This window comes from Canis lupus, chromosome 5, assembly GCF_003254725.2.
Source record: "Canis lupus dingo isolate Sandy chromosome 5, ASM325472v2, whole genome shotgun sequence".
Classification (NCBI taxonomy): domain Eukaryota; kingdom Metazoa; phylum Chordata; class Mammalia; order Carnivora; family Canidae; genus Canis; species Canis lupus.
This window is the reverse complement of record NC_064247.1, coordinates 75,642,824-75,658,096: the sequence shown is the minus strand read 5'-3', so window position 1 is coordinate 75,658,096 and position 15,273 is coordinate 75,642,824. Positions and strand designations below refer to the sequence as shown.

At 58.8% G+C, this 15,273-nt stretch overlaps 2 protein-coding genes across 7 annotated transcripts in view; one reads left to right on the top strand and one right to left on the bottom strand.

The window, feature by feature from the left end:
- LOC112646655 (chymotrypsinogen B-like) lies at positions 1-3,901 on the top strand. The gene is made up of 7 exons (XM_025426852.3): positions 1-453; positions 1,199-1,302; positions 1,386-1,465; positions 1,781-1,859; positions 2,199-2,379; positions 3,126-3,259; positions 3,690-3,901. The coding sequence occupies exons 1-7, from the start codon at positions 111-113 to the stop codon at positions 3,849-3,851; spliced, it is 1,083 nt and encodes a 360-aa protein (XP_025282637.1). The 5' UTR covers positions 1-110; the 3' UTR covers positions 3,852-3,901.
- Positions 3,902-4,712: 811 nt separating this feature from the next.
- Positions 4,713-15,273, bottom strand: part of BCAR1 (BCAR1 scaffold protein, Cas family member) — a 36,436-nt gene continuing 25,875 nt past the window's right edge. For all 6 annotated transcript variants that reach the window (XM_025426848.1, XM_025426846.3, XM_025426851.3 and 3 more), the window contains exons 3-7: positions 11,520-11,681; positions 11,235-11,351; positions 9,358-10,455; positions 8,372-8,461; positions 4,713-5,713 (exon numbers count right to left, since the gene is read on the bottom strand). In XM_025426848.1, coding sequence (XP_025282633.1) covers positions 5,201-5,713; positions 8,372-8,461; positions 9,358-10,455; positions 11,235-11,351; positions 11,520-11,681 — 1,980 coding nt within the window. In that variant the 3' untranslated portion in view covers positions 4,713-5,200. The remainder of the gene's footprint in view (positions 5,714-8,371; positions 8,462-9,357; positions 10,456-11,234; positions 11,352-11,519; positions 11,682-15,273) is intronic.

Sequence of the window (15,273 nt, the reverse complement as noted above, 5' to 3'; positions counted from 1 at the left end):
CCTATGTTGGGGCCGCTGAGACCGCATTCTGCTCTTGAACTTGCGTCTTCACTGGGACAAATGGCAGGGGGTCCTTGGCGGGGGGCCCTCTGTAGTCTTGCTCCTAAGAGATGAAGTGGGACCTTGGTCCCCCCCACCCATCCGTGCCCCAGGGAGTGGGCAGGGAGCGGGCATCTGGGGCACGAGCCAGCTGCTGGCTGCACGCACCTGTGGTTCTAAAGAACCTTCCCAGGAGCAGCCCCTGGGCTGCCTCTTTCCCAGGCCTGCACAGGTGCCAGGTGCTTCTCAGCCCAAGGCCACATGATAAGGACAGGATGGCGGGGCAGGCCGTAATTGGTGGGCTGGGGGATATAACGGGGGTCCTTTGGGCAGACCCTATCGCATCTCCCAAGCCACACACCATGGCCTTTCTCTGGGTTGTCCTTGGCTTTCTTCTCTTTGGCAGCAGCTCAGGTAAGCGCAAGGTTCAGGCAGGCCTGGCGGACCCAGATCAAGCCTCTCCACCCCTGGCCCCCACAGCCCAGAAGGGCCAAGTCCTCACACTCCCAATCACCCACCCCGGCTGGCCCCACAGCGTCCCTTCTCAGGCCCCCTTGGGGCCTCTCCTCCGCTCCCTGCTCCTCCTCTGCCTAGAGGTCCCTCGGGCCCCTCAAACTCAACTGGACCTGCTGGACCTGCCTCATCCTGGCCTCCTCCATCCACCTAGAAGCCGGGGGTCGTCCAGGTTCCTCCATCATCTGCATCTGTCCCTGAGCCGTAGGAATCCTGCGTGGGGAATGTGTCCCTGCCCTTCTGTCCTCTGGGTGGAGTAGCACTCTGGCCCCACAGACCTGCTCCTGCTGCAGGGACAGCCCTGGGGACTCAAGCAGGACATCCCAACCCCAGGCCCCAGACCCTTGGGTTTGGAGCTGGAGGGATGCTCCTCTCGGGGCTCATGGTGGGGCGGGGAGCTGGCTACCTGGGTCTCCAGACCCAGCTGTCTGGCTCTAGGCCCCAACTCCAGATGCCCCCGGCCTCAAGGACCCTCCTCCACAAGAGCACCAAAGGCAGCGGCCGGCTGGGTGGGGAGGGGCTGAGGGCCCTGCAGCGGCCAAAGCTCTGGGGGTAGGTGGCCACAGAAGCCTGAAGTGCCGGGCCTTCCCCCCCGGCCCCCTTGCGGCATCATCCACTGACCAGCTGCTCTGTCCCTGGTCCCCAGGCTGTGGGGTCCCTGCCATCCACCCCCAGCTGAGTGGCTTGTCCCGGATCATCAATGGAGAGGATGCTGTCCCCAACTCCTGGCCCTGGCAGGTGTCCCTGCAGGTGAGGGGGAAGCCGGGCGTGGGGGGCTTCGAGTGGGAGGCGTGTGGCAGGAGGCAGGGCTGACTGCGCCTCCTCTCTCCCAGACTAGCTCCGGCTTCCACTTCTGCGGGGGCTCCCTCATCAGCCAGCACTGGGTGCTCACGGCCGCCCACTGCGGGGTCAGGTGAGGCAGCACCGGGGGTAGGCGCCCCCGGGGGCGGGAGCAACCTCACTCCTTCCCCAACAGCCCCTCCAGGCACTGCGAGCTGGCAGGAGGGTCTAGGCAGGTGGCAGCTGGGGAAGGAGCTCCTGTGTCCCGCTACAGGCAGAGCCGCGGCCCTGGGAGGCAATCCCCGGCCTGTGCCCCCCGCCCCCCCAGACCCCAGCCTGGTCTACCCCCGGAGGCGGGCCCCGTGGGGGCGAGTGGCTGTCACCTCAGCAGGCACTCTTCCCGGGCACCCTCCGAGGTGGCCAGTGCCTGAGCACCCTGTCTCTCCAGGAAGAGCCACCTGGTGGTGGCTGGGGTGTCCGACCACAGCTCTACGGAGGAGGCCGTGCAGGTGTTGCCCATCGCTGAGGTACTGAGGCTCACGGCAGCGCTGCCCGGGGGTGGGGGGGGTGGGGGGTAGTGGGGGGCCCCTCTGCTCAGGCCTCACCCCCTCAGATTTCTCAGTCCAGAACCTTCTTTCCCGAGTCCTAAAGCTCCTTTACAAATACTGAAGGAGGTCGTTTCCGATTATAAAGTTAAGTTTTGCTCACTGAGGAAAAGCACAAAAATGTAAAAACTACATACCACCACCGTGCCAAACGCCAGCTTCCAGGGGCTCTGTCTGCAGCTCCATCTGCGTTCCTTTCTGGGCACCCGCCCCCCTTCCATCTCCCCTGGAAGATGAAGAGCCCCCGCCCCGTGTCCCCAGGTTTTCGAGCACCCCCTGTGGGGCCAGGATCTGGGCCCCTACGACATCGCGCTGCTGAAGCTGGCCGCGCCCGCCCTGCTCTCGGCCACCGCGTCCCCCGTGTGCCTGCCCGGCGCCAACGCCAGCTTCCCCGCGGGCTCCCTCTGCGCCACCACGGGCTGGGGCAGGACCCGGTACAACTGTGAGTGTCCCGGGGGCTTCCGCAGGCAGGCTCCTTCGGCTCCAAGTGCTGAAGCCCAAGCACGTCCACTGCGAGTCATAAATCTATTTCTTTAAAACCTTCTTAATGAAAAAGCTACCGAACTAGAGTAGAGATGAGCGTAAATACTCTGCTGGAAGACGAACTGGCCGAGAAGCAGCCAAGGACCAGCAAGCCTCGCCCCCGCCGCCTTGCACCGGGGCCCGTCGCCCCATCCCCGGCCCGACTGCTCCCCACACCCGAGGACAGTGGCCGTGTTGAGCCGCTCAGGCGTCCGGGTGCAGGGGGTGGGGGCCCCCCTCGGTCCCCGGCTGCTCCCCGCCCGCACTCCCCCTGCAACGTGGTCCTCGCTGCTCCTGCCCAGGCCCCAGCTCCCCTGCTGGCCCTTTAACAGGACAGGAGCGGCCAGGGGAGGGGGCTCCCTCCTGTGCCCCCCCAGAGCGGCGGGCCCCCGCGGTGTCCCCAGGCCGAGGGTGTCAGCCCCCTTCCCTGGGAGACAGCGCCCCCCAGCGTCTCCCAGGGCCGGGGGGAGGGGGGGTGGTCTCAGCTACCCCGCGGGAGCCGGGCGACACTCAGGGGAGGTCGGCAGCTCCGGTCCCGGTCCCGGGGCCGGGGCAATGGCCAAGGACTAGGACCAGGCAGGGGAGGCGGGGTCTCCAGGCGGCCGCTGGTCCCTGCCACCCCGGGGCGGGGGGTCCTGATCCCCCCGGCCGGCTGTGTCCCCGCAGCCAACAAGACGCCCGACAAGCTGCAGCAGGCGGCCCTGCCCCTCCTGTCCAACGCCGAGTGCAAGAAGTTCTGGGGCAGCAAGATCACCGACGTGATGATTTGCGCCGGTGCCAGCGGCGTCTCCTCCTGCATGGTAGGCCCGGCTCTGCCCTCCCCGCCGTCGCCCTGCCCTGCCCTGCCCTGCCCAGGCCCTGCTCGGGTCGGGAGGGCGGCTCCTCTCTGCGGCACCTGCTCCCCCTGGCCCAGGCCAGCTGCCCTGGCCCGGCTGGTGCGGGGCTCCCGGGGGCGATGGCGTCCTCCCGCCAGCCCCCCTGAGCTCGATGTGTCCAGCCCGATGTGCAGACGCCGGCCCGGTCAGGGTTAGCCCGCTGCCCCAGGCCCTCCGGGAGCAGGTGATAGCTGGGGCTGCCATGGGGCCACAGCTGGGGGCTCCTGCCCGCTCCCCGTGCCCACACTACGCTGGTCATTTCCCTGCACAGAACCTGGGCTGGGGCAGGTCGGGGCACACCAGGGTCCTGGCACCCCGCTTCGGCCTTGGAAACGAGTCCCTTCTCTTCCTGCAGGGTGACTCTGGTGGCCCTCTGGTCTGCCAGAAGGATGGAGCCTGGACCCTGGTGGGCATCGTGTCCTGGGGCAGTGGCTGGTGCAACCCCTCCTCACCAGGGGTGTACACCCTTGTCACCAAGTTTATTCCTTGGGTTCTTGAAATTCTGGAGGCCAACTGAACCCTGTCCCATCCACTTCTGAAAAACGCAAATAAAACCCCCAAGAGCAACCACATGCCTCTTCTTTGTGTCTTCACTGGGGTGCGGGGGGTGGGAGGATGGCTGCCTTCACCGGGGTCTCCTCTGTGGAGTTCGGAGCCGAGGGCTGACAGATCCTACCCTTTCTGCATAGAGGTAGGGAGAGTGAGGCCAAGGTCCCATGCAGGACAGTCAGAGCCAGGAGCAGCACCTGGGTGCCAGACATACCCCGAGAGTCTGGGGAGGACACACTCACTGATCCAGGGCAGGGGCCCTCTGTGCCCCCACACCCCAACCTGGAGGCCAAGTCTACATGTAGTTCAAATAAGACACTTTGGAAGAAGTCTCACAAGCTGAAACAATGAGCTTCTAAGAGCAAAGTTCCGAGTGAAGCCGGTGAAAGCGAGTTTAGGAGGAACGAGCGTCCCCAGTGGTGCCTTCAGTCGGCCTTGGAAGGCGCGGCCGCAGAGCCCAGCAGGCTCCCGGAGGCCCTGCGGTCCGCACTGGCTTCCCTCAGGCCTCGCCACCCTCCTCGGCCGCTGCGCTCAGGTCCTGCTGTTTGATGTTGGCTCAACTTCTCTCCAGCAGCCTTGGCTCCCAAGGTCTTGGGGCCACTGGCAGACCTGCCCCCACCTTGCAGAAGATGCCTGGCCAGGCCCTGTTTCTCAGGCTTTAGTTTTCTCCTGAAGGGACCCAATCTTTCTTCAGCGTCCTGAGAAGCCACCCACAGCTTCACCACACACCCCCTCAATCTGCTGCTCCTACCCTGTGGTTCCCAGAGCAAGGACACACCTGCCCACATCCACGAACCCTCCTGGCTCTCACACTTCTTACACCGGAGGCTTTTCATTTTTAAATTTTTATTTAAATGTAGACTATTAGTCAAATGATTGGAAAATCAATAATGAAAAATAGTGTTTTAGAGTTTTTCTCCTGGTATAGTGGCGCTTGCGCTGCAGGGGGCTGGGGACATGGCACTCCTGTGGCGCCAGACTCAGCTCAAGGGGTCATCTGAGGCCATGTGGGTCAAGGGGCCTCTGTGCCCAGGCCTAGCCCCCAGCGTACTCAGGGAAGACCACCAGCCCACTCCTCAGCCTCGGTTCCTGCGGGCCCAGCTCTGCTTGAGCTCCTCTGAGGAGACACCGTCCCATATCCTGCCCCATCATAAATATGTACAAATCCCTGCACAGTCTGGGGCACCAGGCCCAGGCAGAGCTGGGGTGCCTGTCCCCATGCCTGCAGCACGGCAACCCTCTCAGGGCAGGTGCCCTGGGCAGCTGGGACCCTCGCTGCCCTACTCCCCTGACCCCCATCCCTCTGGTCATCTGCCCTCAGGCAGCAGCCAGCTGGCCCAGGACCCGGCGGAACTGCTGAGTGCTGTGCCCTAGCTCCTTGACCCTGTCCACCATGTCCTGAGCAGCGGCAGGCGAAGGGTACTGCAAGGCAGCGGCCTTGGTGGTGGCAACAATGCCACGCAGGAGGTCACACAGCAGGTTGCTGTAGTGGGTCACCTGGCTGCGCACGTCGGCCGCCTTGGCCTGCCGTGACAGTGTGTCCCCAATGAACACCAGCTTGTGGGCACTGAGGATGACGAACTTGCTGTGTGCCACGAAAATCTTGGGGGGCTGGTTGGTGGCCACGGCAGTAAAGAAGGCATCCACCGCGTTGGTCAGGGTGGTCAGGTTCGCCTCGCACTGCTCCAGGTAGAAGAGCAACAGCTGCCGGTCCGAGGGCCCCAGGCTGCCTGTCCGCCCTGGGGCCAGGGGCTGGGCCGGGGTCCAGTTGGCCAGGTCATGGTCTATGGGCCGTGACACTTCCTGCTCCAGTCGCTCAAACTGCTTCAGCTGGGGCGGAAGGAAAGCAGAGTGAAAACCGCAGCCACACAGCCCAAAGGAAATAAAGGGCTGGCTCCCGGCAGGAGTGTGTGACACAAGCCACCTCCATGCTACAGGCAGAGCACCAGCCTCCCTGAGTCTCCCTGTAGCTTCTGCTGATCCCAAAAGATATGATTCCATCTATGTAAGATTTTTGAAATAACAAAATGATGGAAATGGAGACCAAATGAGCAGTCGCAGTGGTTAGGGACATTGGTCTCTTGGTCTGGGTGTTGCTGTCTATTTACTTAGGATGCTATCACTGTGGGAAACGGGGTGAAGGGTACCTGGGACAGTTTCGTACTCTCTCAGCAACTCCCTATGAATCTATATATACTTTAAAACAAATCAAAAAGAAAACCACATTTTGTTTTTAACGTAGATGTTATAAATAAACAGGGGCGCCTGAGTGGCTCAGCTGGTGAAGCGTTCCCCAGGTCATGATCTTGTGGGATCCAGCCCTGTGTCTAGCTCTGTGCTCAGTGGGAGTCTGCCAGGATTCTCTCCTCGCTCTGCTCCTTCCCCCACCCGTGCTTGTGCGCACGCTCTCTAAATTAAAAAAAAAAAAAAAAAAAAATCAAATACACCAAGCAGAAAAAAGGATAGCTGTCACCTGGAATCCCATGCACTCAGACGTTGCATGAAATATAATCTGATGAAATATAATCCTGGTAAATTATCTTTTAGAACGAAACACTAAAGTATTTGCAGATGAAATGATGTAATGTCTCCAAAATGGTTTGTGGGGCAAGGGTGCCAGATAACCAGGTTAGCAGTTGTGCTGAGAGGGGTTGGGGGTGGGTGAGTGGTACCCAGGGGACTGCCTTCTTTAATTTTATAAAGGTATTCAATTTCCCATAATAAAAACCTTAAACAGAAGAAGAAATATAGGAGGAGCTATAGAAATATAGCTTAGTTGGTAGAGCATGTGTCTTGATCTAAGGGTTATGAGTCTCAGCCCCATACTGGGTGCAGACTTAAAATCTTTAAAAAAAAACTTAAAATCTTAAAAAAGACTTAAAAATCTTTAAAAAAAATGAAGAAAGGTCACAGTATTTGTAAAACTTCAGAAAACAAAATTCACATAAACAAATGGTGACTATTCTTCAAGATGCTTTCCTTTAAACATGAATATTCCTATCTCCTTTTTAATTAGACTAGACACATAGCACATGTGCCCCCAGAACATGGGAGTTACGGGACCCACCCACCTCGCAGTCAAAAACCTGTGTGTAACTTCTGAAAAGGCCAACTACTAATCAATAGCCTGTTCCCTGGAAGCCTTATCAATAACACAAATAGTTGATTAACACCTATTTTGTACTTTACAAGTATCATATACTGTTTCCTTACAACACGGAATTGCTTCAGTATTTCCACACTACGTGGTTCATCTCCCTGTTTTTTCAAACTGCCCTCATCTCCAATACATTTATTGAAAAAAATCCAGATATAAGTAGATCCATGCAGTTGAAATCCACGTTGTTCTACAGTCAACTGAATGTTCAGTATTTTATAACCAACTTCTAGCCCTTACCAACAGGTCATACTGTCAGCCAGTAGATATAAATGCAGGGGGTGGGGAGAATTTCCACTCCTGGCAGCCCCTGCCTCAGGAGTCATCCCTCTGATCTCATGTTCTCTTCCCCAGAGCTGGTTCTGACCAGGCGACTGAGTGGCTGTGACCAGCTGTGCACAGGCTCCGGGACAGATACTCACTCAATTCTCACACTGACCCTGGGATGAACACAACTATGACTCTTACCTTACACAGCTGGACAAGCTGTGGCTTTGTGGGTTCAGGTGTGAGCCACGGGTTCTCACTTATGCCATCCTTCCCCACGCCCAGGGGGAGGGTGGGGTGCAGGAAAACGTGATGGGTCATATTTCTGTGCTTATTTTGTGCTAGTCTGTAATTTAACTTTTTATCATCTTCATAATCAGAATAAAACTATCTTTTTTAAAAAAATATATGTATTTACTTGAGCAAGAAAGAGAGAGAGAGAGAGAGCACAAGCAGTGGGAAGTGGTAGAGGGAGAAGCTGAGTCTTCTGTGACCAGGGAACCTGCCATGGGGCTTGACCACAGGACCTGGGATCATGATCTGAACCAAAGGCAGATGCTTAACTGAGCCACCCAGGTGCCCCTAAAACTACCTTATTTCTTAAAAGGAAAAAAAAAATCCCTTTCTCATTCTCAAATGATCTAAAGTATAAAGAAAATTCTACATCTGCAGATAAACACAGCAGTACCATTATAAGAAGGGAAACTGGGTTCAATGTGAACATTCAACAGTAAGAGATGTTATGTGGCCTTTAACAACAGCTTATGAGGAATGATTAATGCTATGGAAAAACCTTGAGATGAAAGCAGACGTAAATATTCACAAAGTATCATCTCAAACACAGGAGAGAGGCCGCCCTGGAGGCCTGAGCAGAGCTACAAACCAGCCCCTGCGTACTGCGCCGGGTCTTTTCATGCCTTTCTGTATGTGTTCCCCCAAAACTCACGTATAAATCCACCCAACACATAGATTGCCGTGCGGCTGAGCAGGGAGGGGTGGCAGGGCCCCTGCAGACAAGCCGCCCGAGCCCAGGGACGCCACGCCGGTGAACCAGGCACCCTTACCTGCTGGAGCTCCAGCTGGCCCTTCCCCTGCCGCATGATGTTGCCTTTCTCCAGCAGCTCCTTCTGGGTCTTCTCAAACTCTTCCTTCCCCTGGAGGCAAGGCACAAGGACCCTGCTGAGCTAGAAGCCCCCTAGGCCTGGTGGAGCTTGGGGCCTCAGAGGTGGCCACCAGGCGGCACTGCAGGCCACGCCCAGGCTCTGGCTGGCGGGCACCAGGCCCACAGTAGGGACGGCTTGGGAGGGGGAGGGGGAGGGGGAGGAGGCAGTGGTGGCTGCAGCTCCTCTCCAGCTCTTCTCTGGGCCCCTTTCACCAAAGGACAGCCCAGGAAGGGGCTGGGCATACTCCATGTAGCCAGACCATTCTCCCTGCCCCAGCTCCTACACCAGAAATCACATTCCAACCCTTCCCCTTGGCATTACAGGGCCTGTTCACCCATTTCTGACCACTTGGCACCTGCTAATCCTCGGCACCTGCTGATCCTCAACCTGGAATGGTTCTTCTTGGGGCACTGAGTTGGCACCCAGGTCTCATCTCTACTCTCACCTTTCCATCTCCTTGCTTTATTTATTTCCCCTCACCTGGAACTATCTTTGTCTTTGCTTATACTTAAAAATCTATCTCCCCAAACAGAACACAGCCACTTTTGCCCTGGAGAAGCGCAGCCCCTGCAGGTGCTCAGGAGCCATCCTTGGCTGGCACTGCAGGGCCCTGATAACATGGCCATGTTGGTCCAAAGGCCTGAGGTCGATCGAGGAACGGGTTTGAGTGGGTGGGGGGGGGGGTGCATCTGGACTGGAAGGTCAGAGAGTGGCACGGGGACTCACTGAGGCCTACTGGGGCCCAAATTCTCTTTTGGCCACAAGAACCCTCAGTGTGGAGGGGATCAAGGTTCCTATGACAGGGATAGCAGAATTAGAGAGCTGAGAAGGCCAGAAGGCTGCCCTAGAGTATTCCCTGGGGGAGACAGGGCAAGGTAGTCACTTACCTGCAGGTGGACATAGTCGTAATCCTCCATCCAGCCCCCCTCACTGTTCTCATACTGCCCGTCCGGGGAGTCCTGGGAGGTGAACTTAGGGGGTGAGGGCAGAGGCCGGGACTGGATGCTGCTGGCCTTGTCAATGGGATTGGGGTGCAGGGGACCACCTCCCTCAGGCCCTGGCCCAGGGGCCTTGGTCCGTCTGAAGAGCAGCGAGGCATTGCCATGCAAGAAGGAGGCCAGCTGCTTGGCATCCTCGGGCACAGCCCGTGAGCAGGCTACCAGGCGGTCCAGGTCTTCGGGAGTGGCCCCTGGGGCTCCCCGGCCACTGTCGAGGGCCTGACCATGGGCCACCAGTGTCTGGTACACATCCTCCATCTTCTGCAGTTGCCGGCTAAGCTTCGCATGCAGCGTGCGGTCAGAAGTGTGGGCAGCATTGCCTATGGCGCTGCGGGCAAACTCCAGCAGCTCGTGGACAGCCCCCTGGACAGCAGCCACAGCAGCCCGCAGGTCCTGCAGCAGTGGCTCCGGAGGCTCAGAGGTGCTACGCCAGCTCCCGCACCCGCTGACGCTGCCTGCCAGGTCCAGGAGGTGGGCTACGGTGGCACTCACGCCCTGCTGCAGCCGTGCCAGGGCCTCCACTGCCACCTCCAGCTCCAAGGGCTCACGGCCCGGCACCGCAGCCTCCAGGGAGGAGGCCGACTGGCTGCTGCGTGTGCTCCCTGTACTGGAGGCTGACAGGCGCTTGGCATCCGTCGGGGCCTCTCGTTCTGCTGGCGGTGGCACTGCGTACACATTGTCGTCAGCCACGCCACCATCAGCCGCCTCAGGAGGAAGAAGACGCTCACGGGGCACATCATAGAGGGTGCCGGGACCAGGCCGTCGCAAGCCAGGGGGCACATCATAGAGGTCAGGAGCAGGGGGAGGCACGTCATACACATCCTCAGCCGGCAGGGAGTCCGGAGGGGGTGCAGCAAGGACCAGCGGGTGGCGGGTCGGGTCAAAGGGCTTGGCCTTGGCAAAGGCAGGGGGTACGTCATAGGTCTCTTCACGCAACAGTGGGCCATCAGGCACGTCCTTGCTCACTGATGGAGGGACATCATACACCTGGGGGGCAGAGGAATGGTTAAGGCTGCCTGTCCACCCGCTCACCCAGGGCTTTGGGGTAGGACCCAGGCACACATACAGGCATGGCGCAGGTGCAGCATCCGTCAACAGTTCTTATCCACACAGGTTACTGCAAAGAGCCCAACTCTGGAGCTAGATCAGAGTTCAAGATCCTGGCTCCACTGCTTGCTAGCTGTGTGACTTAAGGCAGGTGACTTGACCTCTCTGTGCCTATCTGCTCGGCTGTAAGACAGGAGAACTCTCTCACAGGTTGGTTGTGAGGATGACACGAGTTCATTCACTGTGCAACTACAAACGCTTGGTGAGAGGACAGCTGTCATGCCGCCGCCACCGTCATCACCCCTTGCGTATTCTCTACTCTGTGGCAGGAACCTGGCTGATCTGTGTATTCTATTCAGGGTGACAACACCCTGGTTCACCCGGGACAGTCCTGGTTTGAGCCTGGTGCCCCCTCATAATGACTGGTCCCCTTTCACTCTTAGAAGTGTCCTGCTTTGAATGATCAATTCTGTGGTGGCCTCCTGGCTAATACCCTGTGTGATCCTCTCAAGAGCTTGCTACAGAAGGTCCACAGGCTGAGGCTCAGAGGACCACTCGGTTTCCACTTCTGTCACAGAGAGTAAGGGGCACAGCTGGTGCCTGCAGTCCAGTCTCTTGCTGCCACCAGGCCTGGAGACGTGGGTCCCCGCCCCACAGCACACATTCAGTCAAACCTGAAGCCTGTGTAGACATCAGGCCCCAGCATCCCAAATGCTCACCGCGTGGTGGTTAGTCAACGGCAGGCCTTTCTCCACACTGGGGGGCACGTCATACACGTCCAGTGATGGATCCCGGCCATTAGGACCCTTGACGGCCATGGGGGGCGTGTCATATACCTGAGGCAGAAAAGGTGCAGTGATACAGGTGCCAGGGCCACCTGAGGGGACAGGAAGAGCAGAACCCCACAGTACCAACCCGAGGACCACCCTGCCCAGGGCAGAGAAAGCCCGGCTCCCTGAGCAGGGCCAGGCCAAAAACCCCCAGCTCTTAGATCCAATACCTACCTCTTGGCCATACTGGCTGGGAAGCAGCCCCCGAACAGGGGGCACGTCGTAGATGTCCTGTGGCCCTGGGGCTAGCAGGTGGCGTGGGATGTCGTACTCGTCCTGCTCTGGCTGGGAGGCCTCAAACACATATCCCTGCCCCACACGGGTGGGTACCACTACCTGGGGGCAGACAGCCAACTGTCACCAACCTGTCACCACCAGCCTGGACACCAACTTCCAGGAACCACCCTCAGATCCCCAGGGGAGAGGCTATACCCGCAGGAGGTAGGCGAGGCACACAAGGGGGGCTGTTTCCAAGAGTGGGCATAGAGTCCACGGAGAGGCAAGGGTATTCTCATCCCTTTGTATTCTTGCCCTTTCTTCGATGTGATACAGTGTCTGGGGTGCACTAGAACCCCCAGGGTTTGCTTACAGGCATCTGGTTCTGGCCAGGAAATGGCAGTAGTCTATACCTGGATGAGCTGGAGAGTCGCAGAGGAGGGTCCATGGGGACTGACAAAGAGGGTCATCCCTGACTGGGATGGCCCTGCCTGACAACACCTCCACACTGCACCCTCCTCAGAAAGGCTGCCCAGCAAGGGGCCTCCCCAACTGCAGGACCCAGCAGCCACCTCCTGGCTTTAGGACAGAGATGACAGTGCTAGGTTGTGCCCTCCTTAGGCTGGACCTAGACATGGCCTGCAGAAGGTCCCAACAGTTGGGGCCTGGGGCTTCCAGAAGGTGGTACCCTACCCTCCTCGTCAACCAAGCATATCCTGGGGACACTCCTGAAGGCAGGGCCACCAAAGACTCTCCCAGACCTCAGGGCCAGATCCTAGGCTATTCTGGAAAGTTGAGTGTGGGTGTGAGGGAGTGGCCAAGACTAGAACCAAGACCCCCACGCTCCCCAGAACACCACACGCACATGGCAGCCAAGACCACCACTAACCCGAAAAGGATAAGGCCTTAGTTAGGGGACGCTGGCCCAAAGAAGGGCTCAGCACATTCCCCTCTCTCGTAGGCTTCCCAGGCCTGGCGTCCAGGACAGCAAGCTGCTGAAAGCCCTTCTCACCGGCCTGGCCTCTCCTTTCCCGGCAAGCACCCCGGCCCTGCAGGAGCCTGCAGCCCAGTGGGAGGGGCTGGCAGGGTCTAACCCAGCTCAAGGCACGCCTCCCCCACAAGGCTCCCGGCTCAGCACTCCGGGACAGAAAGGCTTTTTTGTTCTCTAGTCAAAAGGGACGTCTGGAACAGAGTTGACTCAGGCCCTCCCCACACACATCTCTGGGGGCAACAGGGCTCGATGCCCCCAGAACCTGGCATCTCGTGCCTGTACCTAGTCCCCTAGGCACTGCCAGCCAGCTCTGCACGCCTGTGTGTCCTGCGTGTCTGCAAGCACTAGGAGCAGCAGAGTACCCCAGCCCCTGGAGGCACCCGCACTTTCCTGCCCAGCCCCAGGCCTGGCACGGCTCTGCCGACACATCCTCTGCCCACCTCCCAGGCAGCACAGCAGACCTGGCCTCTCTGCTAGCTGCCGGGGCGAGCGCCTCCATGGGGTACTCCCCGTCCCCCACCCCCAGAGTGTCTGCAAGTGGAGTTGGCGGCCCTCCTCAGACTCATCTCCCTCCTTGAGCCCCAGACTTGAGTCTCCTCCAGAGTTATTTTTAGACGCTAGAACCTGCCAACAACACGACAGGCGGGGCAGGCGGGGGCCGGCGGGACGTGGCAGGTCGGCAGGGCTTTGAGGCGAGACCCAAGGCGTCTCCGGGCCCTGTGGACTCCAAAGGGCAGGTGGAGACCCAGCCCCATGAAGAGGGGTATGGACCTGCTCCCTCAGAGCCCCCACAGTGCCTCCCAAAGACAGAGAGAGTAGGGAGCAGAGGCAGAAGGCCTCTGGGGCCGGACCCCAGGCCCAGGCTGTCGGCAGCTTGCCACTCCTGCAGCTGAGCTGGTGACAGTAAGCAGCTGCGCTGGCCAGCAAATGTTCTCCGTTAGAAAAAAACTGTAAGGCAGCCACCAGTGGGGAAATGCTTGTTAGGGAAACCCACTCTCCAGAGAGCTGCTGAGCCCGCTAATCACAGGCTGGTCTGCTCTGCACCTGAGGCCCCATTAGCAGGCCCCAAGGGCCCTGGGGGTGGGTGACACAGCCAGTGCCCAGGGGGAGACAGAGAACCCCTGACCCAAGACCCACATGCCCCCTCACACACACGTCAACGGTGTAGAGAACACACAAAACCTCACAAAGACACACCAGAGACCCAGGCAGGACAGGGTCTGCAGAGAGCAGGGGTGAGAAGTCAAGCTGAAGGCCCAGAGAACCACCGGGAAAGGCCCCACCCCGGCCACATTCTGCTGGGCCCCCAGTCACCCTCCAGGCAGCTCAGCTACCGGCCTCCCCCTTCTGCAAAGTGGACATCTCCCCACGTGACCCAGGCCGGCTTCCACTCTAGCATGCCCACTCCCACCCAGGACCCTTGGCTCTTTCTCTGGAGCACTGATGGAGTGCTGTAGGATCAAGGAGGTGACCATCTAAGCTCTCACCCAGAGTGAGGGACGTCCCGGACACGGCTCCCCTTCCAAGCTCCCGGGCTCCCCAGGAGCAGGACTGAGTTCAACTGTGTCTGCCACAGCACAGCTGTGGGCCCTGACCCAGAGGCACTCCCCCAAGAGGAACCTCTCAAAAACACCTCCATCTGGGGGCCCACCTGCTTCTGCCATCGAAGCCCACAGCCACACCCCAGGCCAGAGATGCTAAAGCTGCGGTGTGACCCTGATCTCTTTCCCAGCCGTACAGGCCACTCTGCCCCAGGCTCCTGGCATTTGTTTTGTTTTAATTTTTATTTATTTATGATAGTCACACAGAGAGAGAGAGAGAGGCAGAGACACAGGCAGAGAGAGAAGCAGGCTCCATGCACCGGGAGCCCGACGTGGGATTCGATCCTGGGACTCCAGGATCGCGCCCTGGGCCAAAGGCAGGCGCTAAACCGCTGCGCCACCTAGGGATCCCGGCTCCTGGCATTTGACCTCATCACTCCCCTCTGGCTTCCTGGATCATAGGGCCCCCTCACCCCACCCACAGTTCTGGCAGGGTCCCTCCTCACACCACCTGATCTCTTGAACGAAGAGCCTCAGTTTCCCAGACTTCTGAGGGGGAGCCCAAGATTTATGAAAAGCACAACCTTGAAATGTGGGCAGAGAAGCACAGTTATCATCTGTTTGTAATCCACACCCATGTGATGAGAAACTGCCTGAAGCCTGCGCAAGGCAAGGGGGTGACACAGTAAAATCTGGGGTGGCCATCACAATCACCTTAGGGACCCAAGAAAATGCTTTTGACATCTGTGGGAGCTACAATCCCAAAATGCAAAAGTCTGCATACAAATTGGCGCAAGACAAATAAAGAACGTGCTATAGACAAAACATGCCAAAATTCCCAGTGATCACCTCTTGATTGGGGCATCTCCTCTCCAGGCTTCTTCACATGTTATGTGTTTTCTGCGACAAATAATCACTGCTCTCATGATCATAACCTAAAAGCAGATGCTACCAGAGGCTGCCCAGGCCAGGAGCAATGAGGCTTCTCGGAAGGGCAACCCAGCCCAGGACACAGGGTTCTCCTTCCAGGGCCGCCAGCCAGGCCAGAGCCCTCGGGGAAACAGGCTCTGAGCAGCCCTATCACTGGGCCCAGCTAGTTAAGCCCAGATGTCACCTGAGTGCCAGCCCATCCCCTGGGAGGGAAACAACCCACAGCCAAAATGTGGGCTCGGGTCCACCA

Bases quoted from the DNA above. Each gene is read 5' to 3' on its own strand.
- LOC112646655 (XM_025426852.3), top strand. From the start codon at position 111: ATGAAGTGGGACCTTGGTCCCCCCCACCCATCCGTGCCCCAGGGAGTG. The intron at 1,303-1,385 runs GTGAGGGGGAAG...CCTCTCTCCCAG, and splicing joins CCTGGCAGGTGTCCCTGCAG to ACTAGCTCCGGCTTCCACTT. The intron at 2,380-3,125 runs GTGAGTGTCCCG...GTGTCCCCGCAG, and splicing joins GGGCAGGACCCGGTACAACT to CCAACAAGACGCCCGACAAG.